Source organism: Dendrobates tinctorius, unplaced genomic scaffold (genome assembly GCF_039654945.1).
Source record: "Dendrobates tinctorius isolate UK_male_01 unplaced genomic scaffold, ASM3965494v1 ptg000085l, whole genome shotgun sequence".
NCBI lineage: Eukaryota > Metazoa > Chordata > Amphibia > Anura > Dendrobatidae > Dendrobates > Dendrobates tinctorius.
The window spans coordinates 7,615,435-7,642,888 of NW_027361753.1; the positions used below are offsets into that span (position 1 = coordinate 7,615,435).

At 46.5% G+C, this 27,454-nt stretch overlaps 1 protein-coding gene across 3 annotated transcripts; it reads left to right on the top strand.

The window, feature by feature from the left end:
* The first annotated feature begins 4,977 nt into the window (after positions 1 to 4,977).
* NARS1 (asparaginyl-tRNA synthetase 1) lies at positions 4,978 to 23,674 on the top strand. 3 transcript variants are annotated; one of them, XM_073584824.1, is made up of 15 exons: positions 4,978 to 5,135; positions 7,497 to 7,579; positions 9,368 to 9,433; positions 9,707 to 9,799; positions 10,587 to 10,676; positions 10,984 to 11,062; positions 11,541 to 11,611; positions 12,525 to 12,611; positions 12,859 to 13,080; positions 14,056 to 14,255; positions 15,521 to 15,656; positions 15,948 to 16,061; positions 21,067 to 21,198; positions 21,333 to 21,464; positions 22,035 to 23,674. In XM_073584824.1, the coding sequence occupies exons 1-15, from the start codon at positions 5,096 to 5,098 to the stop codon at positions 22,164 to 22,166; spliced, it is 1,677 nt and encodes a 558-aa protein (XP_073440925.1). In that variant the 5' UTR covers positions 4,978 to 5,095; the 3' UTR covers positions 22,167 to 23,674. The 3 variants fall into 3 exon arrangements, with proteins under 3 accessions (XP_073440925.1, XP_073440926.1, XP_073440927.1); XM_073584825.1 differs by having other exon boundaries at positions 4,980 to 5,135; positions 7,500 to 7,579; XM_073584826.1 differs by lacking the exon at positions 4,978 to 5,135 and adding an exon at positions 5,160 to 5,178.
* The last annotated feature ends 3,780 nt before the right edge of the window (positions 23,675 to 27,454 follow it).

Sequence of the window (27,454 nt, forward strand, 5' to 3'; positions counted from 1 at the left end):
CCGGGCCTGGACACGATGTGGAGAGGGAAACCATGGAGACGGAAGATGTGCCGGATGAACAGGTCCGCCAACTCAGGAGCAGTTGGAAGACCGGGTAGTGGAACGAAGTGAGCCATTTTAGAGAAGCGATCCACCACTACCCACACCACAGAACAGCCAGATGAGATCGGGAGATCTGTGATGAAGTCCATCGCGATATGTTGCCAGGGAGCAGACGGAATTGGAAGAGGCTGAAGCCTACCTGCGGGTAGATGCTTGGCCGTCTTGTTATGAGCACAGGAAGGACAGGCTGTGACATACTCCAGAATGTCCTTAGCCATGGCAGGCCACCAGTAATACCGGGAGATGAGTTGCAGAGTCTTTCTCTGGCCGGCGTGACCAGCCAACTTGGACAAGTGACCCCATCGAAGGACACGAGTACGCTCAGAAGCTGACACGAAAGTCTTCCCGGGAGGCAGCCGAGCAAGATCAGTAGAAGCGACCGCGACTAACCTTGAGGGTTCAATGATGTGCTGCGGTTCTTCTTCTTGATCAGGAGGTAGAAAGGCTCTGGAAAGTGTGTCTGCTTTGACATTTTTGCCAGCTGAGCGAAAATGAAGAACAAAGTTAAAATGAGCAAAAAACAAAGCCCAGCGGGCTTGACGAGGATTCAGCCTTTGTGCAGTTTGGAGGTAAGCAAGGTTTTTGTGATCGGTGTATACTACTACCTGATGAATAGCTCCTTCTAGAAGATGCCTCCACTCCTGCAGAGCCAATTTGATAGCCAACAATTCCCCATCTCCAACAGAATAATTCCTCTCTGCGGAAGAAAAAACCTTGGAAACAAAACTACAGGAATGCATTTCTGGGTTAGTACAGCTCCCGCACCTACAGAAGAGGCATCAACCTCAAGAAAAAATTGTTCATTGGAGTTAGGACGATGAAGAACAGGTGCGACAGCAAAGACCTTTTTGAGAGAAACAAAGGCCTCCTCAGCCTCAGGAGGCCAATCCTTCGGATTTGTACCTTTCCGGGTTAGAGCTGATATGGGCGCCAATCGGGTGGAGAAGTTAGGAATGAATTGCCTGTAGTAGTTGGCGAAGCCAAGGAATCGCTGTATGGCCTTAAACCCAGACGGACGAGGCCACTTGAGTACAGCCGATAACTTCTCTGGATCTATTTTTAATCTTGTGGAGGAAACAATGTAAGCGAGGAAAGGCAAAGAGGATTGTTCAAAGAGGCACTTTCAAACTTGGCTTACAGTCTGTTCTCCCTGAGCCACTGTAAGACCAGGTGCACTTGTCTGCGATGCGAGACCAAGTCAGTAGAAAAAATCAGAATGTCGTCTAGGTAGACAACAACACATGTGTAAAGCAGATCCCTGAAAATGTCATTGACGAACTCTTGGAAAACAGCGGGAGCATTGCTTAGACCAAACGGCATTACCAGGTACTCGTAGTGGCCATCACGGGTGTTGAAGGCTGTTTTCCATTCGTCTCCATCTCTGATTCGGATCAAATTGTAAGCCCCTCTGAGATCCAGCTTGGTGAAGATCCTGGCCCCTCGGAGGCGGTCAAACAGTTCTGAAATTAGAGGCAAAGGGTAACTGTTTTTTACCGTGATCTGGTTCAGTCCTCGGTAGTCGATACAGGGCCGCAGGGATCCGTCCTTTTTCTTCACGAAGAAGAAGCCTGCTCCTGCCGGTGACGATGATTTTTGGATAAACCCTCTGGCCAAGTTCTCCTGGATGTAGTCCGACATAGCCTGAGTCTCTGCCTGGGAAAGAGGGTAAACTCTCCCACGGGGAGGAGATGTTCCAGGAAGAAGGTCTATTGGACAGTCATACGACCTGTGGGGAGGAAGTTTTTCCCGAAGACATCCGAGAAGGACCAGTAAGCAGATGGTAATCCAGGCAGGTTAGCAGGTTGGACCGGGGGTGAAGCTGGTTCAATCCGGGTTAAACAACGGTCCGAGCAGGACTCTCCCCAACGTAGAATTTCGCCTGTTCTCCAATTAAGGACTGGCTCATGTTTCTGAAACCAAGGCAAACCTAGAAGCAAGGGGTGAGACAAACCAGGGTACACATAAAAACGGATTCTTTCAGAATGCATAAGACCTACCCGGAGTTCCACTGGCTCAGTCTGGAACTGGACGGGTTCGGTCAGAGGCTGGCCATCGAGAGTGGTTACCCGCAATGGGTTGGGAAGAGCCTGAACTCGTAAGTGGTAGAGATCCACAAGCGTCTGCTGGATAAAGCTTCCGGCGGCTCCGGAGTCCAGCAGACAGAGTCCAGAAAATTTTATTGCTCCGCAGGTCACGGAGACTGAGATCTGCAGCGAAGGAGAGGAATGTTCTCTACCTAGGGTGGCCTCTCCCACCGAGCCTAGGCACAGGAGTTTTCTGACTTCTTTGGACAGGAGCGGATCAGGTGTTTGGGACTACCACAGTACAGACAGCTTCTGTTTTTGCGACGCGCCACCTGGCGGCGGCTGGCCAGACTAACTCGATCTACCTCCATAGCTTCGGGAGAAGAGGATGAGGTAGACGTCTTGGAAGAATTAGAGTCCAGGTGGTAGGACCTCCTGTCACGCTTAATCTCCATGGAACACTCCTGAAAACGCAGGTCAATCCAGGTCGCCAAGAAAATCAGGTCATCTAAGATAGTAGGCCTGTCCCGTCCCGCCACCTCATCCTTAATTTTTCCAGAATAGGCCCTCCCAGAAGGTAGCCAGGAAGGCCTCATTGTTCCAGGATAACTCAGACGAGAGGGTGCGTAACTGGACAGCATACTGAGCCACCATGAGGGTTCCTTGGCGTAAGCGAAGCAGGGCAGAAGTGGTCGACGTGACCCGGCCAGGTTCATCAAAGGTCCTGCGAAAAGTTTCTAGGAAAGATTGAAGATCATTAACCAGCGGGTCTCCTCTCTCCCATAACGGATTCAGCCAGGCGAGAGCCTCTCCTGCTAGATGTGACATAATGAAGCCCACTTTGGCACGGTCAGAAGCAAACATATGCCCCAAGATTTCGAAGTGTAGGGTACACTGATTGAGAAAACCCCGACACTAAGTGGGATCACCATGGAAGCGGGTAGGAGCCGCCAGGCGGGGGCCCTTGCTTGTCATGACAGCAGGTACCTGGGTGTTGTTAGGTGAATCAGGAGCAGCCGGGTTCTGATTTGAGGATCCCTGTAGTAGAATCCTGCATTTATCTCCAGCAGCAGGATGCTAAGCCCCGCCCCCTGCAGTCACATGATCGTAGGTCCTTCACTGCTTTCTACCTTCAGTGACACAGGTCCTGTGAGCCTGGAGCACGCATCGTCACCACTGCTGCCCCGCTCCACAGGTATCTTTGGGCACAGGTTTGTACTCAGGACATGCGCACTGGCTCAGTGAGCAAGTGCAGTGCAGTGTTCCTGACATTATAACTGACCGTGAACTTTTTTTTCTCTCACGTCTGCAGCATGGACCCAATGCATGCTTTATCTGAGCAGGTGAAATGCTTGACTCAGCAGATTGCGGACTTGGTTCAGGGGATACTTTCCGCTGGGTTTCAGCAGGTGGGGACTAGAGATGTCATTTTAGTCTCACCCGAATCTCCGGTTAAGTTACCAGATACGTTTGCTGGTAACAAAAATGAATTTAGAGCATTTAAGGAGGGCTGTAAGCTCTTTTTCTCCTTGAGACCCCGGTCCTCTGGGGATGAGAAACAGAGGGTGGGGGTGATTATTTCCCTGCTTAGAGTGGCCCCGCAAGCCTGGGCATTTTCTCTTTCCTCTTCTGCCCCAGAGAGAATGACTGTGGATGCGTTTTTGAGGCCTTAGGGCTTATTTACGATGAGCCCGATAGAGTGCGTTTGGCTGAGGACAAGGTGATGAGTGTCTGCCAGGGGAAGCAAGGCAAGCAATGGGATGAAACTGAATGGGAGGAGACACAGATTAGATATTAGAAAAAACTTTTTGACAGTTAGAGTGATCAATGAGTGGAACAGGCTGCCACGAGAAGTGGTGAGTTCTCCTTCAATAGAAGTCTTCAAACAGAGGCTGGACAGACATCTGTCTGGGATGATTTAGGGAATCCTGCTTTGAGCATGGGGTTGGACCAGATGGCCCAGGAGGTCCCTTCCAACTTTATGATTCTATGATGGTACAAAAATGGGGTGACAGATTCCCTTTAAATGGAAAAATTAAGGTTCCATTATATCTAAAGCCGACTTCAGATGTACATGAAAATCAGTCTGTGATTTCCGGGAGTGACCGTGCGCCTCGTCATGGCCCGATCTCTACCTATATGACTTCAGTCGGTCCTGAGTTAGCGATCCGTAGATGGACCACTATGTGGAGCATAAAAAATGCATGTAAAAAACTGCAGATACTATATTAACAGCAGAATCAAAGCTTTTCTGTCCTATTAAAAATGGATTAAAACTGCGGCTTCACATCTGCACCAAAAACGCATCAAATAAGGGGGAGAAGAATGTTATTGAGTAGTTTGGTGTGGAACCAGCAGAATACAAAACCCACTCCATTTCTGCAACATGTGAACCCGGCCTTACAGACACAAAAACGCCGAATGTCGTATAGAGACTCTACATAAGGATGAGAAAGTTCTGGCGGCTGACTGTGAACGAAGGAACAAAAAATAATCCACAGGTCCCAACTAGAGATGAGCAGGACACACAGATGACATTACACCGGCCATGGATAATCAAAAGCTGCATTGGGAACGCCGGAAGGTTCGAGATTCTCGGCCTCCTGCCCAGCCGCCAGGGAACACGGAGTTTTAGGTTTTATATCTAAGATGTATCACAATGACTGATTTCGCACCGACACGAGAAGGAAAATGGTAATAGGAGATGTGAGAATTAATAGCACAAGCCATGACTACTGGAACTCAAGGTGGTTTGGACAACCAACAAAATGGCGGACAATACGCGTACAGGCGACAGATATGAACAACTTCCGGTTAGTGGAGGGTGATAGAGTTTCTAGCGCTGGATAGAGCGACACCACTGACTCATGGCACAATGCGGACTGCTGGGCGCGTCTACCTCCCGCGCATGCGCCCTGGAGAAGTGGAAGCCAATCTGATGCAACCGGCTGACAGTGTGTGAGAGAGGCATGGAGGAGATAACCGAAGACACCGAGCAGCTGCGGATAGGTGAGCGCCTGCGGGGACCGGGGCCATTGTGACTGGTAGCAATGTACGGAGAGGGGGCAGCAGCCCTGATATACCTTAACCCCTTCAGTGCCTCGTGTGACGTGTCATTGTGAGCACTTCAAGATCTTTGCTTGCTGTCAGTGAATGATGACACACACACTGGCTCCTGATACATTGCAGCAAAACCTCAGATGTGAGAACTGTCTGCTGCTTCCTGGATGGAAACGGGATTGTTTCTGTTCACTGACAGCAAGCAGAGAGGTGTGAAAACAAATGTCGGGAGGCTGCTGCTCCTCTGTAGGACGATGTGCTGCTTCCTCTGCACCTAAGCTCATGGGGGGGGGGAGATGCAGGCGATGGTTCTTTATCCGCCGTCTTTATTACTTTCATTATCTGTCCTGTTACCTCCCCGCTGCTTCTAGTCCAGCTTGTGACCGCTGCAGCCAGTCGGTGACCACATGCCTCAGCTCTGAGCCGTGACGTCAGTAGTATGACTCGGGCGACACTGACTGGCTGCAGCGGGAGCATCGCCGGGGGAGAAAAGTCGAAATGATACGGATGTAATGGAGGTGGATGTGTACACTAACCAGAGACAAGGGTCCGTAATCCATGGAGCACTTCAGGGTACAGAACCCCGGAGGACGCCCGTGCATTGGGGGAGAGGTGTGTTAGAGGCGAGTCGCACCACTGCCCCCAGGTGTTAGGGAACTTTTGGGGACGCCACCTATTTTTGTATTCAATATATTCATTTGTTATTTTTTTTCCATTGCGTCGGAGTTATTGAGGGAACCGGCCATCATGTGCACGTGAGATCCACCCGCAGCTGTCTGTTAGCGGGATTTAAAGGGAACCTGTCACCCCCCCAGGACGTTTTTAACAGAGCCACCGTCAGCAGCACTACGGCTGCATTCTGTGAAGGTGGCTCTTATGTTTCTGACCCCCATTATCGCCAAAATATAGACTTTTATAACTAAGTCCTCATACCTGCATTCTGTCACAGAGGTATGGAGTGTCGCCACCTCCCAGCTGTCCATCATCCCCCCCTCTACAGCGTCCCTGCACCGCCTCCTTCTTGTGTTGTTGCCGTTACATGTTGTTGGGCGCCTGCGCTGTGACAGTTCTCGGGCATGCGCAGTGCACGCTGCCCAGGAACTGACATCAGGCTATCGCGCCTGCGTGTTTCTGCGTCCCAGTGTGAATACTTCATAACACACTGCGCATGCCCGAGAACTGTCACAGTGCAGGCGCCCAACAACACAAGAAGGAGGCGGTGCAGGGACACACTAGAGGGGGGATGATGGACAGCTGGGAGGCGGCGACACTCCATACCTCTGTGACAGAATGCAGGTATGAGGACTTAGTTATAAAGGTCTATATTTTGGCGTTAATGGGGGTCAGAAACAGAAGAGCCGCCTTCACATAATGCAGCCGTAGTGCTGCTGACGGTGGCTCTGTTAAAAATGTCCTGGGGGTTGACAGGTTCCCTTTAACACGCACACATCAGAAGTGCATCATAAATCTCATCAATCCCATTTATTGTCATGATGATCAAGGATTATATGACCCCTGTACCAGTAATTATGAATCTCCTGTGAACTTCGGCTCGTGGCTGGCGTTCATAGGCTCAACATTTGTGCTATACATAGCAATGCTGAAGCCCTCCTATGTATACCACAGGCAATCAGACAATCACAGTCACTGTGTACATACTTTACTGATCCTGTACTGATCCTGAGTTACATCCAGTATTATACTCCAGAGCTGCACTCACTATTCTGCTGGTGCAGTCACTGTGTACATACATTACATTACTGATCCTGAGTTACATCTTGTATTATACCCCAGAGCTGCACTCACTATTCTGCTGGTGCAGTCAATGTGTACATACATTACATTACTGATCCTGAGTTACATTGTGTATTATATCCCAGAGCTGCACTCACTATTCTGCTGGTGCAGTCACTGTGTACATACATTACATTACTGATCCTGAGTTACATCCTGTATTATACTCCAGAGCTGCACTCACTATTCTGCTGGTGCAGTCACTGTGTACATACATTACATTACTGATCCTGAGTTACATCCTGTATTATACCCCAGAGCTGCACTCACTATTCTGCTGGTGCAGTCACTGTGTACATACATTACATTACTGTTCCTGTACTGATCCTGAGTTACATCCTGTATTATACCCCAGAGCTGCACTCACTATTCTGCTGGTGCAGTCACTGTGTACATACATTACATTACTGATCCTGAGTTACATCCTGTATTATACGCCAGAGCTGCACTCACTATTCTGCTGGTGTAATCACTGTGTACATTCCCATCTATTGTTTTTTTTTTTCTTCCTTACAGCAGATATGTACATTTCTGACAAAGAAGGGGATGATTCAACTGGAGATGGAAGCAAGGAAAAACCTTTTAAGACTGTCCTAAAGGTAGTATGAGGATTTAATAGGTTATGAATATTATTCCCGCCACTTCATTTTCTAATTACTCTGCTGCATCTAGAATTAAAAAAAAAAAAACTATACTCACAGTGGGTGAAATAAGTATTGAACACGTCACCAGTTTTTTAAGTAAATCAATTTCTAAAGGTTCTACTAACATGAAATTCTCACCAGATGTCGGTAACAACCCATCCAAACCGCAGATGTCCATTAAATAAGCTGTATGTAATAATGAGAAATGACACAGGGATAAAGTATTGAACATATGAAGAAAGAGTTGCAAAAAAAAGCCCTGGTAAGTCCTGACACTAGCTGAAATCTATCAGAAATTAGAAAGCATTCCTGACACTTAATGAAAAATAATATCCGCTGGTTCAACTGATGACCTATAAAAAGGTGTCTCATTACCAAGGTGCCACACAAGAGACATCTCATGATGGCTGAAACCAGTAAGCTGTCTTAAGACTGTCGCAACCTTATTGTTGCAAAACATATGGATGGCGTTGGCTACAGAATAATTTCTAAACTACCGAAGGATCCAGTTAGCACGGTGGCGGCCATAATTCGGAAGTGGAAAGAACATCATTTCACCATAAACTGGTGACAACCAGGTGTTACCCACAAGATTTCAGACAGAGGAGTGATAACAATTACTAGAACAGTTGTCCTAAAGCCAAGGACCCACCTGTGGAGAGACACAGAAAGACTTACAATCAGTAGATACAATTGTATCAATAAGAAATGCACTCAACCTCCATGGTGTGTATGCACGCTCACCACGCAAGACTCCATTGCTGAGCAAAAACCATGTTGAAGACCGTTTATAGTTTGCTGAATAACATGTAGACAAGCCTGTGAAATACTGGGAGAATACAGTGTGGTCAGATGTGGCCAAAATTGAACTCTTTGGTTGCCATACTGCACACCATGTTTGGAGGCCAAAAGGCTCTGTATATCACCCCAAAAACACCATACCAACAGTAAAGATTGGAGGTGGGAACATCATGGGGTCTGGCTGTCTTTCAGCATACGGCCCTGGAAAACTTCATATAATTGGAAGGAAGGACAAATGTACTAAGACATTGTTGATAAAAATCTGGCATTTATCAGGATGATGATGAAGCGAGGGTGGACATTTCAGAAAGACAAAGATCCCAAACACACAGCCAAAGAAACTCTCTCCGTTGGTTTCAGAGAGAGAAAATAAAGCTGCTAGATTGCTGCAGCCGATCACTGACCTGAATCCAATACAAAATGTATGGAAGGAACTAAAGCTCAGACATCATAGAAGGAACCGACCGAAGATTAACAATGTGAAGAGTGTTTGTATGGAAGAATAGGCCAAAATAACACCTGAGCAATGCCTGCGACTAGTTTCTCCATACAGGAGGCGTCTTGAAGCTGTCATCACCAACAAAGACTTTTGTGCGAAGTATTACATTTCAGTAAGGGTGTTCAATACTTTTTCCCTTTGTCATTATTACACATAACTTGGTTATGGACATCTATGGTGATTTCTTTGCCTGTGTGGATTGGATGGTTTGTTACCAACATCTGGAGAGAATTTCATGTCAATAGCACCTTTAGCAATATTTTTACTTAGAGATATGGTGACTTGTTAAATACTTTTTTCACCCGCTGTATGTCTGGATTAGAAATCTTCTGATTTTGGCTACAGCTCTGATGCTGACCTATACGTCTCCATACAACCAAGCCCTCTGTAGTCGGCTTCTGTAGCCACGTGGGCCTTCTTCTGACCTGCTTTTTTTCTTTCAGGCTATGCTGACCGTAGGGAAAGAGCCGTTTCCGGTCTTCTATGTGGACTCGCAGAAGGAGAACGAGGTGGGACATTGGCTGATTTATTTTAAGGCATTTCCACGCACCGGGCAGATAATATGGAGATAAGGGGTGACTCAAAGTAGAGTTGGGCCGGCGAGCTCTTGATCCCGATCATCGACCGTGTAAATGTGCTGCCGAGCAAGCCAAATCCATGTTCGTTGGGTAATAATCGTTGATGGCAGCACATTGTCCTGTATAGATGGGATGTGCTGCCGACAACAGGCCGGGATTGTTTAGATGAACTACAATCATGAACCTGCTCCTTTTATCCTCCAGAGATGGGACGTGATCTCCAAGACCCAGCTGAAGAACGTGAAGAAGCTCTGGAACCGGGAACAAATGAAGAATGAAGCCAAGGAAAAGAAAGAGGTCAGGAGCGCCCGGGGCTGGTGTATACACAGCCACCGGCAAGACCGTCATTATAACCCTCTCCATTCTGTACCACTCTGTCATTGTTAGGAATCAATAGAGGTCTGCAAATAAATAGTGGTCATTGAGGTGACTCCAAAATAGGAGGGTGAGCTTGGAGAGATTCAGAGCCTCCTGCCTTTGAGTGGAGAACTTGGTTCATCCATGAATTACAAGGAGAGACATTTTTTTTTCCCGGCTTATCTGCCATGTAATACCTCATTTCACCAGTAGTGGCCACTGCAGGAACTTGGATCCACGGCTGATCGCAGGACCGCCAGCGATCAACTGATCATTGGAGGAGGGTTGCAAAAACCGCCCACAAACTGCAAAAGTGGAGTTTCCCACCATATTGATTAGTTAAGACATTATGGTAATTGTTTTTTGATCCTGGTGCAGGGAAAAAGACAAGATAGTTGGGGTTCTTTTTCTTTTTGGCAATTTTTACGGAATCCCGTTAAACGATCATACTTTATTGCCTTGTGAATCTGCAGGATACTGGCTCCTGTATATGGCAGCCTGTATACCGTCAACAACCAACACAGATTCTGCCATGAAACATCTCTTGTATGATACTAAAAAAAAAAAAAAAAAAGCAGATAAAAAATTTTGCAACGAGCAGCTACTCCTTGCCTTGATTGTGCACATGTATCTTCTCCATTTGGTGATTTATTTATTATTTATTAAATGTTTAGTTTAATTGCGCTGTGAAAATCCTCAGTTTTTTTTTTCTTTTTTCCTTTTCCAGGCTGAGGACAACCTAAGACGTGAAAAGAATTTAGAAGAAGCCAAAAGAATTGTCATTGAAGTTGACCCCAATCTCCCAGAAGCAGTCACGGTAGGAGCCCCAGGCCTTGGGGGTAGATGGAACGTCCCATCTTCCTTATTTAGCTGACACTTTGTAAGAAACATACACAGATACTCTGTAGCTGCGGAAAAAAATAAAACCCTCTTTAAATCGACAGGTTGTGCCTCACATTCATCAAGGTGCAGATAAGCGGCGCGTGTCGCGCTGCTCGTCTCTGTGTAATCATCGGGTGCTTTGTATCAGGACGTGATGGTTATTATTTACAGGCCTGTCACGGGAAATATTGTGATAATACGTATTATGCAGAGTTTTGGTTCTTTTATTTCTGGGTTTATAGGCAAAAATCCGGGACTTGGAAGCTTACCGCGGACAGAGAGTCAAAGTGTTTGGCTGGGTCCATAGACTGCGCCGGCAAGGTAATAATACTAGAATCGCCCGGATTTCCATGTTTGGAGAATTGTCCTTAGAACTTAAGGCATTGCCCCCAGTTTACAAAATCATTTTTTTATAATACCTTATTGGGGTATTTGGACTTAATAGAGGGGGGCGCAATATTTGGGATCCTTATTTGTTACACAGAGCGAGGAGCATCTCTGTTAGTAATGAGTTAACGTGTCGGCGTAAGGTCTTATCTGAGCATGCTCGGGCGCTAACCAAGAGTCTTCGACGTGCTCGAAAAATGATTACAGCTTTTAGGCAATAAACAGCCCCCGAGCATGCTCAGATAACACAGCACGTTCATTCATCAGTAGTCTTTGCCTAGCCACGCATTACACACAGTCCAATCGTTTCATGTAATACTTAGTTTCTCCTATGGAGGCGCTGCAGGAGAGCTGAATCTGCTTCTTGTATATTCATACATGATTTGTACCGATCGTGTGTTGTCCATTTCAGGAAAGACGTTAATGTTTATAGTCCTGAGAGATGGGACCGGATACCTTCAATGTGTCCTCAGCGAGAAACTGGTGAGTATCCTGATGGAAAGGATGACGTAGCGGGACCCCCGATTCATTGCTGGGACCCCTGATCGAAGTCATTGCATGTAGAAGCTCACATAAAATGTCTAATCATATGAAATGAGCAAATAAATTCACATGACCCTGGTTTGGCGGCCTGCGGACCACCTACTACATTCTGGAAACCCCGGCGCCGTCTCTGAGTTGTTAACCTGGCATGACATAGTTGTGGCATGACACCCGCATGACATCATACCGGGCCGATTAATCAGAAAAGCCTCTAGTAGGTAGGAGGAGGGTTGCAGGGCTCCCTTCCTGCTACTATGGAGTAGAGATGTGGCCGCCTCACCAGGGTCCTTACGAACAGACTTATCTCTACTACACAATAAAAAAGAAAATAAAAAGTGTGTGAGTGTGTATGTGTAATATATATATTAGCCGGCACCCACCTCTAACACCAGTCGGCTCTAGCTCCGGTCATTGCAGTAAAGTGGCGCCGTCACTATGTACTGCAGCACTGAGTTAGACATAAGAAATAGTAAAATAAAAAAAAAATAACAAAGACCATAAAAGTTTGAATTGCGTCTCCCATTTCCTCAAAACAAAGAGAAAGAAATTTGAAGGAAAAAAATAAATAAATAAAGCGCATTGGTTTCACCACATCTGTAAGATTCGGATCTATCGAAATATTAAACAATTTTCGCCCTTCGCCCCCAGCCTGTTTTCACCTTCGTGACGAGTCAAGTTTTTTTTTCAGTTCTGACCAGTGGCCACTTTATGTGCCCGAGCAACGGAGCTGCGGGCTGCATCTACTGGGAGAATGTCTCTGCAGAGTGCTGGGATCATGGTGTGAGCGCGTCGTCTGTCGCCATCACCCTCCATAGTGGATGACAATGTGGTCTTTTCCTTTCTATTTTTGCAGTGCCAGTGCTACAATGGGCTGGTCCTCTCTACAGAAAGCACCGTGGCCGTCTACGGGACCTTGGACATCGTGCCGGAAGGAAAACAGGTGACGATTTCCATCTTTATGGTGCTTTTCCCCGACCCCCGGCATAGGACGTGCGAAACGTCAGGAGACACTAGCTGTGAGCTGTGCATATACTGTGGCACATGGACAGGATGGGGGGGGAATACAAGATCCGCAGGTTGTGTTTTCTCAGCCGCCCATGTAGGACGCTGTGGCCGCAGCTGTATAAGAGGGTTGTACATTTGGAGTCCCCTCCTCTGCTTTGCTGATGTGACGTCTGTCCTTCCAGGCCCCGGGCGGACACGAGTTGTCCTGCGACTACTGGGAACTTATCGGATTGGCTCCCGCTGGCGGCGCCGATAACTTGATTAATGAAGAATCGGATGTGGACGTCCAGCTCAACAACCGTCACATGATGATCCGAGGAGAGAACATGTCCAAGATCTTCAAGATTCGGTCCACCGTCGTCAACTGCTTCCGCAACCACTTCTTTGACAGAGGCTACTATGAGGTGAGCGGCTGACAACTTCTCACCCACCCTCCCTTTAACGTACACATGTACTTTCCACTTCAGTGAGCATGCGTATTCTTTGCGGACCACCCATACGCTATAAACATTTGGTCGTTCCACGCTCTACCCTGCAGCGATGGTCTAAATCATAACTGCATGGTGGCGCAGCTACACGTGATCGTCCGGGAGCAAGGAGCTGCCTGTCAAACACAGCCGAGCTCTTCCTAGAAGGCAGAGATGATTTGTTACTGTCTCTGCCTTCCCGAATGCTATACTCAGCAGTGAACAAGTGCAGTGTATACAGTTTAGGGTGATCTGACGGCGCTTCCTTCTACTGACACAGGGGTCATGTAATCTCTGAGTGTAGGGAGGTAGTAGGAGCTGGTACTATGAGACCTAGTCAGCTCTGTTATGCAGAGAGAACAATGGATTTCCACTGAAACTTGGGCAAATATAGCAGACCTAGTTACAGGGAAAATGAGGTAAAAAAAAATTATATATTGAAATACCATTCAGAGAGGACCTTTATGACCTTATGTGGGAGCAGAGTATGCGAGATAAATGGAAGAATAAATTTATTTAAATATATAAATATAATAAATATTTATAAGTAAATAAATTTAAAATAAAGGCAGTAAAAAAAAAATGACTGGAAAAATCTAAACGTTAGAAAATGGCGACACAAACTGAATTTTTCATGTTTTTTTTTTTTAAACCACGAAGTAAAAAAAACAAACAAAAAACCTAAAACTATATGTTTGGTATCGCCGCAATCGTACCGACATGGAGAATCCTATTACCAGGTCATTTTTACTGCATAATGAAATCCCCAAAAAACAATGGCAGAATTGCGTGTTTTTTTTTTTTTGTTTTTTTTTAGGTTTTAAATTTTGATTTTTTTACTACATTCAAAACTACTACTCTGAACAGCGCAAACTAAAAATAACTAACAACGCCGGTTTCCCTTCCACGCAGGTGACTCCTCCGACCTTGGTGCAGACACAAGTAGAAGGAGGGTCCACGCTGTTCAAGCTGGATTATTTCGGAGAAGAGGCGTACCTGACCCAGTCCTCGCAGCTGTATCTGGAGACCTGTCTTCCCGCTCTGGGGGACACCTTCTGCATCGCCCAGTCCTATCGAGCCGAACAGTCACGGACGCGGCGACATCTGGCAGAGTAAGGAAAGGCCGTAGGGTGCCGCGTTTAGGAGAATGAGCTCCATGGAACAGAGATCTGAGGCTGGAAAGCTGCTCAGACCGCGCACTGCTCACAGCTGTAGATCTGGAACAGTTGTCTCCAGTGGGAACATTCTCTTTCTTGCCTGTTTGCTACAAAGTGTCGGTCCACAGTTGTTAAAAAAAAAAAAAAAAACTGAGCTGTGTGCAGCATTGGGTCCGGCAGGTTTCCAGACTCCTCGGGGTATAGTGATGCATGTTGCCATTCACTGACAGCAAGCACAGTAAGTGACGGCATCCTATCCACATCAGGATCTCTGCCCCCTATTAGTCAGACCGGAGGGATTACTACGTTTTAGATCTGTAATGTGAAAGTCCACCTCACCCCATTTTGGGGGCAGGAACAAACTAAAGGGGTTGTCAACCTTTTGGGGAAATTTTTTTTTTAATTTTTTTATGCTTTTTTTTTTTTTTCTTCTGTTTTTTGTTTTGTTTTGTTTTTCATTTTATTTGTATTTTTGTTCTTTTTTTTTTTTTTTCTTAAACGTATGTCTTTTGGGCTAAAACGAATTTCCACACTTGGGTTTCATTCAAGTTTTTTTGCACGGTTTGCTCTCTATGACCTCTTTGTCAGCCTATCGCTAGCTGACGAATGAGCTAACATAGAATCCATCAGTGAACTCGTTCTGAAAGTCCAGTAGGAGAGTTAGTTTTATATTGCCCTCCTCTCTGAAGTTGTTTTTACCACAAACATCATGAAAGGTGAATGTGCAGTGAAATGATGAGCTTCTAAAATGATGCCAAATTTTTAGTGAAATTGCAAAAATAATTTTTAGCCCCAAATACTTGTATTTAACCGCTTATCCCTCTAACAAAATGAGATCTTTTTTGTTAAGATATGATGTGCCAATCGTGAGAAATCTAGTGTTGAAATTCTATGCAAATCAGGCTGGAAAGTGCACTGGGGGCGTGTCATGGCTTCTGCTTAGTGCATTGACACGCCCCCAGTGCACTTTCAGCCTCAGTTGTCTTCTACTCTTGATATCTCATGACTGGCATGTCGGATCTCTGCAAAAAAGGTGTCATTTTATTCGAGGGACGAGCGCCTACACATCCTGTACCACCACTCCACTATATAAGAACGTGTTGACAAGTTCCCTTTAAAAATCTCAATCATCCCATGCCATGGTCCTTTTTAAAAAGGCTGCTGCAGATGAACAATGTTTTTCTCCTAGACTGATGTCACATCGTGCTCCGATATTTCAGGTATACTCACATCGAGGCCGAATGTCCCTTCTTGTCCTTCGACGATCTGCTGAATCGCCTTGAGGACCTGGTGTGTGACGTGGTGGACAGGGTGCTGCGATCTCCCATGGCACCGCTGGTGATGGAGCTGCACCCGGTACGTCCTTGGCGCCTCTCACTTTACCGTTCCTTTGTGTAGGATCTGAAGCATTGGGCAGATACCACCCAGAATTACTGTAAAGAAAAGGGTCTCTGGAGGGGGGGTCCTCTTAAAGAAGAGGGTATTCTACAGAAAAAGTACCACATGGTCTCCTGGGGATGTTTGATATTGACCGTAAGGGTCGCACATATTGTGGGCTCGACCGAGGACGGCGACAAAAGTGTGAGTGATCTGTGTACATCGCCACAGTATAGGGTGATGATAAAGAGGATTTTTTTTTTTTTGTAGGAGTTCAAGCCACCTAAGCGCCCGTTTAAAAGAATGAACTACCCGGAGGCCATTGCCTGGCTGAAGGAACATGATGTGAAGAAGGATGATGGGACGTATTATGAGTTTGGGGAGGTAAGAGCTGAACGTATCATTATCAGACCTCCCAACTGTGCCTCATCCAGCGGGACGGTCCCCGATGTGGGGCATTATCCCAGGAGGTTGGTGGTATGTCCCAGTGTGAGGAGCAGTGTAGGGGGTACTTTACTGTATAATAATAATAATAATAATAAATTTTATTTTTATAGCGCCGACATATTCCGCAGCACTTTACATTTCAGAGGGGATTTGTACAGACAATAGACATTACAGCATAACAATAATCACATACAGTAGATTATAACAAATACCAAGAGGAGTGAGGGCCCTGCTCGCAAGCTTACAGTCTATGAGGAAAGAGGTAGACACAAAAGGTGGGTGGTAACAGTTGCCCTGATTGTATGGACCAGCCATAATGTTAAGTGTGTAACAGTACAGACACAGAGGGCTAATGGATGCATAAAGCATGTGGGAACATGATGTGGGGAGCCTGGTTATGGTAAAACTTTTGGCTCTGCCACACAGGGATAGATTAGGTTAATGTGTTGGGGTGGTAGGCCAGTCTGAATAAATGCGTTTTCAGGACACGCTTAAAATTGTAGGGATTGGGGACTAATCGTATTGACCTGGGAAGTGCATTCCAAAGAATTGGTGCGGCACGTGTAAAGTCTTGGAGACGGGAGTGGGAGGTTCTGACTATTGAGGATACTAACCTCAGGTCATCAGCAGAACGGAGGGCGCGGGTAGGGTGGTATACTGAAACAAGGGAGGAGATGTAGGGTGGTGCTGAGCCATGGAGGGCTTTGTGAGTGAGGGTAATAAGTTTATACTGAATTCTGGAGTGGATGGGTAGCCAGTGTAATGACTGGCACAAGGTAGAGGCATCAGTGTAACGATTGGTGAGGAATATGATCCTGGCTGCAGCATTCAAGACAGATTGGAGGGGGGAGAGTTTGGTAAGAGGGAGACCGATTAGAAGAGAGTTACAATAGTCGAGACGAGAATGAATAAGAGAAACAGTAAGAGTTTTTGCAGAGTCAAAAGTAAGAAAAGGTCGAATTCTAGAAATGTTTTTGAGGTGCAGATGACAAGAGCGAGCCAGTGATCGAATGTGGGGGGCAAAGGAAAGCTCGGAATCAAGTATGACCCCAAGACAGCGGGCCTGTTGCTGGGGAGTAATAGTGGAACCACACACAGAAATGGCAATGTCGGGTATAGGTACATTAGTAGAGGGAGGAAACACCAGGAGTTCAGTCTTTGACAGGTTCAGTTTCAGATATAGTGAGGACATGATATTAGACACAGCGTTTAGACAATCGCCGGTGTTTTCTAGAAAGACTGGCGTGATGTCAGGAGAAGAAGCGTATAATTGGGTGTCATCAGCATAGAGATGGTACTGGAAACCAAATCTACTGATTGTTTGACCAATAGGGGCAGTGTACAAGGAGAAGAGGAGGGGACCTAGGACTGATCCTTGGGGGACCCCAACAGTAAGGGGAAGGTGAGAGGAGGAGGAACCGGCAAAAGATACAGTAAAGGAGCGGTCGGAGAGATAGGAGGAGAACCAGGAGAGAACGGTATCCTTAAGGCCAATGGAACGGAGCATAGTGAGGAGGAGCTGATGATCCACAGTGTCGAATGCTGCAGAGAGATCCAAGAGAATTAGCATGGAGTAGTGACCATTTGATTTAGCTGTTAGCAGATCATTAGAGACTTTAGTGAGGGCAGTTTCAGTGGAGTGTAAAGAGCGGAAACCGGATTGGAGAGGGTCGAGAAGAGAGTTATCAGAGAGATAGCGGATAAGACGGGAGTGGACCAGGCGTTCCAGGAGTTTAGAGATGAAGGGAAGATTAGAGACAGGTCTATAGTTAGCGGCACAGTTTTGGTCGAGGGATGGTTTTTTAAGTAGTGGATGTATGATGGCATGCTTAAATGAGAAGGGAAAAATACCAGAAGAGAGAGAGAGGTTAAATATTTTAGTTAGGTGAGGGGTGACAGCAGGGGAAAGGGACTGAAGGAGCTGTGACGGAAATGGGTCACTGGTGCAAGTAGTTGGGTGAGAAGATGCAAGGAGCCTGCTTACTTCTTCTTCTGTGACTGGTTCAAAATCAGAGAGTGAGCTAGATGCAGTGGGGGAGGGAGGACGGTGCATGGTATGAGGTGATTGGGAGATAATTTCCTGTCGGATCTGGTCAATTTTTTCTTTGAAGTAATTGGCCAGATCGTCGGCTCGGAGCTCCGTGGTTGGGGCCTGTACTCTTGGATTGAGTAGAGAATGAAAAGTGTCAGAGAGACGTTTAGGGTTACTGGACAGTGAGGTGATGAGGGTGTTGAAATAGGTTTGTTTGGAGAGGTGAAGGGCAGTGTTGTATGCTCTAAGCATAAACTTAAAATGGATGAAATCTTCGGGTAGATTGGATTTTCTCCACAGACGTTCGGCGCACCTGGAGCACCGCTGCAGGAAACGTGTTTGCACCGTGTGCCAGGGTTGTCGCCGTCTGCGTTGTGGTGTTCTATTTATAGGGGGTGCAAATTCATCCAGGGCACTTTGAAGTGTTTCATTGTAATGCTTCAATGCAGAATCAGGACATGAGAGGGAGGAGATAGGGGCCAATGAAGACTGCAAGTTCTTCATAAGTTTCTGGGTGTTAATGGCCTGTATGTTTCTATAAGTCTGGACAGTGGGGGTGACCTGAGCAGCCTGGCAGTTCTTGATAGAGAATGAAAGAAGATTGTGGTCAGAGAGCGGGAGAGGGGAGTTTGCAAAATCATCCACTGCACAAAGCCGAGAGAAGACCAAGTCGAGGGAGTTTCCGTCTTCATGCGTTGGAGAATTAGTAAGCTGCGAAAGGCCAAACGAGGAGGTTAGAGATAAAAGGTGAGTAGCAGATGGGGAGAGGGGAAGAGCAATGGGGATGTTGAAATCACCCATGATGAGGGTAGGGATGTCACAGGAGAGAAAATGTGGAAGCCAAGTGGCAAAATGATCCAGGAACTGATGGGAGGGGCCGGGAGGACGATACACCACCGCCACTCGCATGGAGAAGGGGGTGTAGAGTCTGACGGCATGGACCTCAAAAGAAGGGAAGACAAGTGAGGGTACTTGAGGGATAACCTGAAAGGTACATTTTGGTGATAGGAGCAGACCAACGCCTCCACCAGCTCTATTGTCTGATCTTGGGGTATGAGAGAAGTGAAGCCCCCCGTATGAGCAGCAGCAGCGGTAGTGTCTGACTGCTGGATCCAGGTTTCAGTAAGAGCCAGGAGGTTAAGAGAATTAGAAAGGAAAAAGTCATGAATGAAGGAGAGTTTGTTACACACTGAGCGAGAATTCCAAAGTGCACAATTAAGAGAGACAGATGGCATGCAGGGAATATTAATAAGATTAGAGGGGTTTCTGAGTGTAGCAGTCGGGAGGTTTGACTTTCTATAACATGGGGGACCAGGATTGGGAGCAATGTCTCCTGCGACTAGGAGAAGGAGGATAGAAAGAGTGAGCAGATGGTTAAGTGATTAGTGAGAGCGTCTCTGATGTTGAATGGTGGGACTGACTGGATCTGTGCAGTTTAACAACGTGAAAAGAGCATGAGTGCTATACATAGGAGAGGAAAGAAGCGAGGGGCCAATGTGGATGGAGTGTAGAGAGTTAATGCCAGGGCGGTGGATGTGTGTGAATGCAGCGGCCAGGATTAAAATTACACAAATGCATATGGTATATATTTGTTGTACTCCAAATGTCCAGGGAGTAGATGTATATAAATGTCTTACCTGTCTCCTGCCCTGTCTAACTGCCATGTGATAACTGCCAGAAGTACTTTGATACATGTACTTGGATAAAGTGTGCATAAATGCCCCCTGCATAAATGCTATCCCCAAGCTATGTCTGAATATATAGGAGGATAAGACTTAGAACTTTTTTTTTTTTTTTTTTGGGCTCTCTCTCTTCTCGTTAATCAATCACACTAAATTGAGACACCAGGACCCAATAAAATGTTGTGGTCAAATAAACACATGTCCAGCACTACATGGATCATAAAGCACTTTGAAAAGTTTCTTGACCTCACAACATAAGGGGACAAGCAGAGTAAGTTGAAAAAAACTATATACCATATAGAAGCTTGCAGAGTTGAAAACACAGAGATAGCATTCAGGATTAACTGCTTGCTGACATTGAATGGAGACACAGGAGTGGATTCAGAGCAGAGATTGGAAAAGCTGGTTACCATATAGAAGCTTGCACAGTTGAAAACACAGAGATAGCATTCAGGATTAACTGCTTGCTGACATTGAATGGAGACACAGGAGTGGATTCAGAGCAGAGATTGGAAAAGCTGGTTACCTAATTAAATATTTTCAGTCCTTCTGATCAGGTCTCTGTTTCCTTCACCAAGGCCACACTCACACTGTGTTATCTCACATCACTCTCGGTTCCATGCCACTTGCCACTTGTCAGTCTTTTCCACAGTTCCTATACTTAGGGCAATGTCTTTCTCTCAGACCCTGCTCTTCTTGGCCCTGTCACTCCTCTAAGTGTGGGTACAGCATTATATAAGGGGCATTCTACTGTGTCGGGGGCTGTAGTGGTATCATACTGTGGAGTGTGAGCTATGGGGGCTTCATATTGTTTGGGGAAGCATTGTGGAAACACTAACTGGGTCTCCATTAGAGGTACGATTTCTGTGTAGCACAAAGAACGAGACAGGATTTAATTGTTTTTCAAAGTTGGGATGTCTGTTATTGTGAAAGAGAAGATTGTAACAGTCATCCTACTCTAATCGATCTATTTATCTATCGTCTATCTATCACCTATCTATCTTCTATCATCTATCCACCATAGTTTGCACATCCTGGATCCTTTGTATCAGCGCTGTTACTCTTGGAGTTGCAGTTTTCACTTTTGTCCACCAGATGGAGTCAGTCTGCACACCAGAGACTTCACCTGTACATGCGCCATAATTCCAGTAATCCGGCACACACATTAGTTCTATCTATGCACATACTTTCTTTGATCGCTGCAAATATTTATTTTCTTCTCTATAAGGATATTCCAGAAGCCCCAGAGCGGCTGATGACAGACACCATCAATGAGCCAATCCTGCTGTGTCGCTTCCCAGCTGAGATCAAGTCTTTCTACATGCCGCGCTGTGTGGAGGACAGGCGTCTCACCGAGTCTGTGAGTACACGGTGCCATCTGTTTTGGTCTTTCATCTCTTCATAGACCCGGCCCCTGGCACATCGGACTTATCGATCCTCTGCCCCGCTTCGCCCTTGGTCATTAATGACTTCATGCTCTGCCCCATCCTACAGGTGGACGTTCTCATGCCCAACGTGGGTGAGATTGTTGGTGGCTCCATGCGTATCTGGGACAGCGAGGAACTGCTAGAAGGATACAAGAGAGAGGGGATCGACCCGACGCCGTACTACTGGTACACAGACCAGGTGAGATCCAGGAGCGACAAGCCGGGAATCACCTTCTCTGCCCCGTTCTTGACCACCCAGGTCTATGGGGGCGCAGACACAGGACACCGCTGTTTACAAATGGCTAATCCCAATTTGTTGTTTTTGTCATTTGGCAAATTAAGCCCCATAATTAAATATATTTATCACGTAAATCACAAAAGGAAAACACTAACATTAGTATTACGTAGAGATGAGCGAATATTTTCAAGTGGAATTGAATTCTACTAAAAAAAAATGTAAAAATCCGCATTCGCAAATTATTTTTTTTCTTGGAAATGGCGTTAACACGGATGCTGCAAAATGACAGTCGCTGGATAATCCATAAAGAATTATCAAAATGTTAAAAAGAAAAAAATCCTTATTTTCTTTATTGTTCGCTCCGCTCCTTGGTCACCTGTGCTGTCCAAATCCTCATACAACAACAAATAGGTACATTAACGTTTTGTTTTTTTTTGGAATAACCCTTTAAGGATGGAGAGATATATATTTTATCATGTATTTATATTTATTCTTATAATTTACTGATATAACTGTCTTCTTGCTTCACAGCGTAAATTCGGCACTTGTCCCCATGGAGGTTACGGTTTGGGTCTGGAGCGATTCCTCACTTGGATCCTCAATAGGCACCACATCCGCGACGTCTGTCTGTACCCCCGATTTGTCCAGCGTTGCAAGCCTTAACCCCTCTGTAGACCACCGTCCCCTGGTAAAGGGATTCCCCCCCCCCCCCTCATGTTGCGAAAAAGACCACCGACCGACCTGCTGCTTTTATCCGGACATTTCCACAATCCGCGTGTTTAGAAATCTCCTTCATAGTTACCTTCCCCAGTCATCTCGGTCAGTAATGGGTCCGCTCCACCCTCCCCTGTCCTGAGCAGTCACACAATGATTCGCCTCACCCTCCCCTGTCCTGAGCCGTCACAATGGATCGCCTCACCCTCCCCTGTCCTGAGCCGTCACAATGGATCGCCTCACCCTCCCCTGTCCTGAGCCGTCACAATAGATAGCCTCACCCTCCCCTGTCCTGAGCCGTCACACAATGGATCACTGTATTGGGATCATCAGGTCCAGATGTAGCAGAGCGGAGTTGTTCATGGGGGCGACATCATCGGCTCCTCTACAGTCTAAGGCTGTGTCCACACTGAGTGTTGTGGAGCAATTCTGCACCAAATTCCTTTTCAAAAAACCTCTTCCGATGAGAAATCCACTTTACTGTTTGTATGAGAATTTTTTTTATCTGAAGTTTTTGAAAACTTTTGGGCAAAAAAAAAAAATTAATGTCACTGATCCTGAAGGAAACCTCTCCGAACTAGGTACCGTCCAATGAAGAGGCTGCAGAAATTTCCCCCAAATAAGAGCGTTTCCAGAACGCTTATTGGAAAAACTCGTCTTAAACTCCGTGTGAACACAAGCGGAGGCCGCAGTACGGGCCAGATCCGTCACCCGGCGGAACCCAGCGGCTGTAGTGTCCCACCTGCAATGACCCCTTCAGCTCTGCTACATCTGCAGATCCAGCTGGATGTTCAGTGCAGTAACCTGTGGAGCTTCTGGATCTACAATTTTAAATTTTTTTTTCATATTTCCATTTTTCTTCGCCAAGATCAAAATTCCCCGACACTTGTGATAAATCTCGCCCGCCCACTTTTCCCTAACGTTCTCCATCTTGAACTGGATCATTTTCTTACTATTTTTTTTTTCCTGGTTTTCTATGGGTAATTTTTTATTTTTTACATTTTTTTATTATAAAAAAAAATCTGATGAATAAGGCAAACTTAGGTAAAAGAAGGGCATGACCCGGCGCCGGGGTGATCACTCTGCTTTCCGCTGAGCATGCTTGTGTACAGGAGTCGGGAGGGATGGCTGTGAGCGGAAACCAGTGGTCCATGGCCGCGTCAAAGCGTTTCCCCGTTTCTTTTTGCCTTATTCATCAGATCTTTGCACAACAATTCATTTACGTACGACTTCCCTATAAGACGCGTATTTATTCTGTCGCCCCCTGCTGGTTATTTAATATAATGTCCGCCCCTCCTATTGTCATGAAGCTGCCTGGGACCCGTGAAGAACTTCATTTTGGATCATCCATCGCTGTTCTGTATTTTTTTTTTTTTTTCTTCTTTCCATAGCATTGCATGTTCCTGGAGCCCCGTCCATGGCATCCAGACACAAAATAAAGGATTATCTGGAGATCAGCACGTGTCTGCGCGCTTCTGAGTATTGCATCTACACGCACAAGTCTGTACTGTGCCACGATAAAGTGATGTCTTGGTGATCGGGGCCCCTTAACAACCAACGTGGTCAATATACATTTAGTGACCACCCCTTTCTTTGTACATAAATGCATGTATCTGACGCTAAAAGTCAGTTTTGCAACTCTGTTTCATATAAAAAGTAACAGAGAAAGATGTGCCAGAAGGTGGACAATCCCTTAAATATTTTTACAAAGTGGTTTTTAACTCTCCAAGTTCCCCTGTGTAGATCTAGATTTACAAAATAATATGCCGACTTCCTACATCTGCCTCTAGAGGGAGCTGAGGAGTTCACTGTATACTGGTACTTTGTACAGTGTGTAACTGCATGCAGTGAGCTCCCTCTAGTGGTGACTGCAGGCAACCACAACGTTATATTTTATAGGGGATTTGGAGCTCTTTGTATCAATCGCTAACCCTAACCTAATGCATAGACCTAACCCAATCTGTAACACTTAGCCTTATGTTTTACCCAATCTTTTATCCAATCCCTAACCCAAACTGTAGACCTAAACTTTAATAGCCCTAACCTAACCTGTAGCCCTAAACCTTACCTCGAAACCAATCCGTACCCTAAACCTTGCCCCTAACGCAACCTTTAACCCTAAACCTTGCCCCTAACCCAATCCATAGCCATAAGGCTGAACCCTATGGCTAACCCCAGGCTTAAGCTTAACCATAGCTTTAACTCCATCCCTAAGGCTAACCCAATCCTTAGCCCTAAGTCTAACCTTATACCAATCCTTTCAGGTGAGAAAAAGTGTAAAATTAAGTGACACTTGGCAATGTATAAGGCTATGTGCAAACGGTGCGGCTTGGTCTGCGGATTTTGCAAAATCCGCAGGTCAAAAGACCTGCGGCTTATCTGCGGATTAGCCTTCTGTTTTGCCCTGCGGTTTATGACCTCTACAATGGAGGAGAAGGCAAACCGCAGCGGAATCCGTAGAAAGAATGACGTCAATTCTTTCTGCGGATTGGAAATTTTCCATAGGATATAATGGTACTGTACAACGCAGCTAATTCTGCTGCGGATCCGCAGCGTGTGCACACACCCTAAGTGAAGGCCCAGTATGTGTTCTGTGCACTGCACATGGACTAATGCTGTCTTCATTACTAGCTCCTCTGTCACAGCTTATACAGTACAGAGCACAGCAGTAGGGATCAGTTTGTCATCAGCTGTTGTGATCTGCATAGGCAGCAACCGAGATAACAATGCTCTCATAAGGGCTCATTCAGACATCCAGGTTTTTTTTGTAGGAGCGATAACCGTGTTTTTGACGTATGGTACTCGTACCTATTCTTTAGGGCTTTTTACCTGTCAATTTTCTTTACCTCAGACCGAGTGATCGGTACAGAATCGTGGATACATGTTCGATATTGATCTGAGATCAAGCTCACCCGTGTAAGTCTATGGGCCCTTGAAAAAAAAAAATGGACAGCACTCTATAAATCTGATAAAAAAACTGATGAAACATGGCCTGTTACACTCATACAAGAAAATAAGACATCTGAATGAGCCCGTATATCAGAGGTCTCAAACACGCGGGCCGCATGCGACCCCTGAGGCAGTCATCTGTGGCCCGCGGTGCACCACATGTCTCACTCCCTGAGGCAGGTAGAAGGGGGAAGGCACGCATTCAGGAGCGCACGATGGCTGCTCTGTGCACAGGACCTGGGAGGAGGTCACAGGAGGGGAGAGGAGTCGGGTCACATGATCAGGGGCCTCAGTGTATGCAGGACGCTCCTGTCTGTGCTGGATGCGGGTAAGTTTATGTGGGGTCAGTAAGGGTTTACAGGGTGGATGTAGCAGAGCCATGTGTGTACGGATAGGAGGCGTGTGTGTACGGATAGGAGGCGTGTGTGTACGGATAGGAGGCGTGCGTGTACGAGGACCGAGGTCTAGAGCAGGGCCATGTGTGTAAGAGGTGTACGGAGTGGATACACACCGCTCACACAGCGGATACACGCCTCACGCACCGCTCACACAGCGGATACGCACCGCTCACACAGCGGATACACGCCGCACGCACCGCTCACCCATTGGATACACGCCGCACGCACTGCTCACCCATTGGATACACGCCGCTCACACGTCGGATACACGCCGCACACACACAGCTCACAGGTCTGACTCATCAGGTATCGATGATTCTGAGAAAGGTCAGGAATCTGCCCAGAACTACGCGGGAGGACCTGGTCGATGACCTGAAGAGATCTGTGATCACAGTCTCAAACATTACTGTTAGTAAAACACTACGTCGTCATGGATTAAAATCCTGCAGGACACACAAGGTCCCCCTGCTCACGCCAGCACAGAAGTTCACCAATGACCATCTGGATCATCCAGAGGACGCATCGGAGAAGGTTGTGTGCTCAGGTGAGACCAAACTAGAACTTTTGGCATCAACTCCATTCACCCTGTTTGAAGGAGGAAGGATGAGTACAACGCCAAGAACACCATCCCAACCATGAAGCATGGTGGGGGAAACATCATACTTTGGGGGTGCTTTTCTGCAAAGGGGACAGGAGAACTGCAATGTATTGGAGGGAGGATGGATGGGGTCATGTATCGCAAGATTTTGGCCAACAACCTCCTTCCCTCAGAGCATTGAGGATGGGTTGTGGTTGGGTCTTCCAGAATGACTGACCTGAAACCAGGGCTGTGGAGTCGGTAAGCCAAACCTCCAACTCCTCAATCTCCTTGACACTGACTCTGACTCCACAGCCCTGCCCGAAACACACAGCCAGGGCAACTAAGGAGTGTTTCCATAAGAAGCAGTTCAAAGTCCTCGAGTTGAGTAGCCAGTCTCCAGACCTGAACCCAATAGAAAATCTTTGGAGGAGCTGAAACTCAATGTTGCCCAGCAACAGCCCCGAAACGTGAAAGATGTGGAGAAGATCTGTATGGAGGAGTGGGTGTAAACTTGGTCAAGAACTACAGGAAACGTCTCATCTCTGTAATTGCAACAAAGGTTTCTGTGCCAAATATTAAGTTCTGTTTTCTATTGTATCAAATAATATAATAATTTCATGCAACAAAATGCAAATTAATTATGTAAATGTAACAAGGGGGGCTAGTGGTGGCCGGGTTATTTAAAGATACAGTACATAGGCAGAGTCCACTGAGCACATTATCAGCGAGCACCCCTGGTCCCTTGCTCATAGACAGACGGGACCAACACAGTTCTTTCCCCACAGATTACCTTCTCCTCTGGTCACAGCGGTCCAGACGAATAAGAGTCTGAAAGGTGTCCCTTGTCCAACAGGGAAAATAACTATTGAACAGTGCTGAGGAAGTAAGGCACGAGTAGAACTCTGGTTTTCCTACTTTCTCCCTGTCACGCTCTCCAACCGCACCCACAGCAGTTGCAGCAGCCAAGGTTTAGTGGAATTCCACACGCTGGGGATAACCCCTTCAGAAGCGGTGGCCCTTTCAGAGTCCTGGGGCCCATGTTGTTGTCCTTAGCCTTGTAGTCTTCGGGACCCCTCCTGAGTCCCTGATGTCCTTGAAGTCCAGGGCAACAGACTTCTCCCGTCTGTGGGGGGGGGGGGGGGGGGGAGGTCTGGCAGTGCCCTGTCTGTGAAACACATCTGCCCTGTCCAAGTGGGCCGTTCTGACTAGGAAGCAGCAGTTTCCTGTTCCATCTTTGCTGCTGGCTCAGCCCACAATATTAACTGTTGCTGTCCCTGCCTCTATTAGGTGTATTGCATATATGGCAGACA

Excerpts from the sequence above, each read along its gene's own strand:
- NARS1 (XM_073584824.1), top strand. The coding sequence starts at position 5,096 with ATGGAGGAGATAACCGAAGACACCGAGCAGCTGCGGATAG. Across the intron at positions 10,677-10,983 it reads ATCTCCCAGAAGCAGTCACG|GCAAAAATCCGGGACTTGGA; the intron begins GTAGGAGCCCCA and ends CTGGGTTTATAG. Across the intron at positions 14,256-15,520 it reads ACGCGGCGACATCTGGCAGA|GTATACTCACATCGAGGCCG; the intron begins GTAAGGAAAGGC and ends CCGATATTTCAG.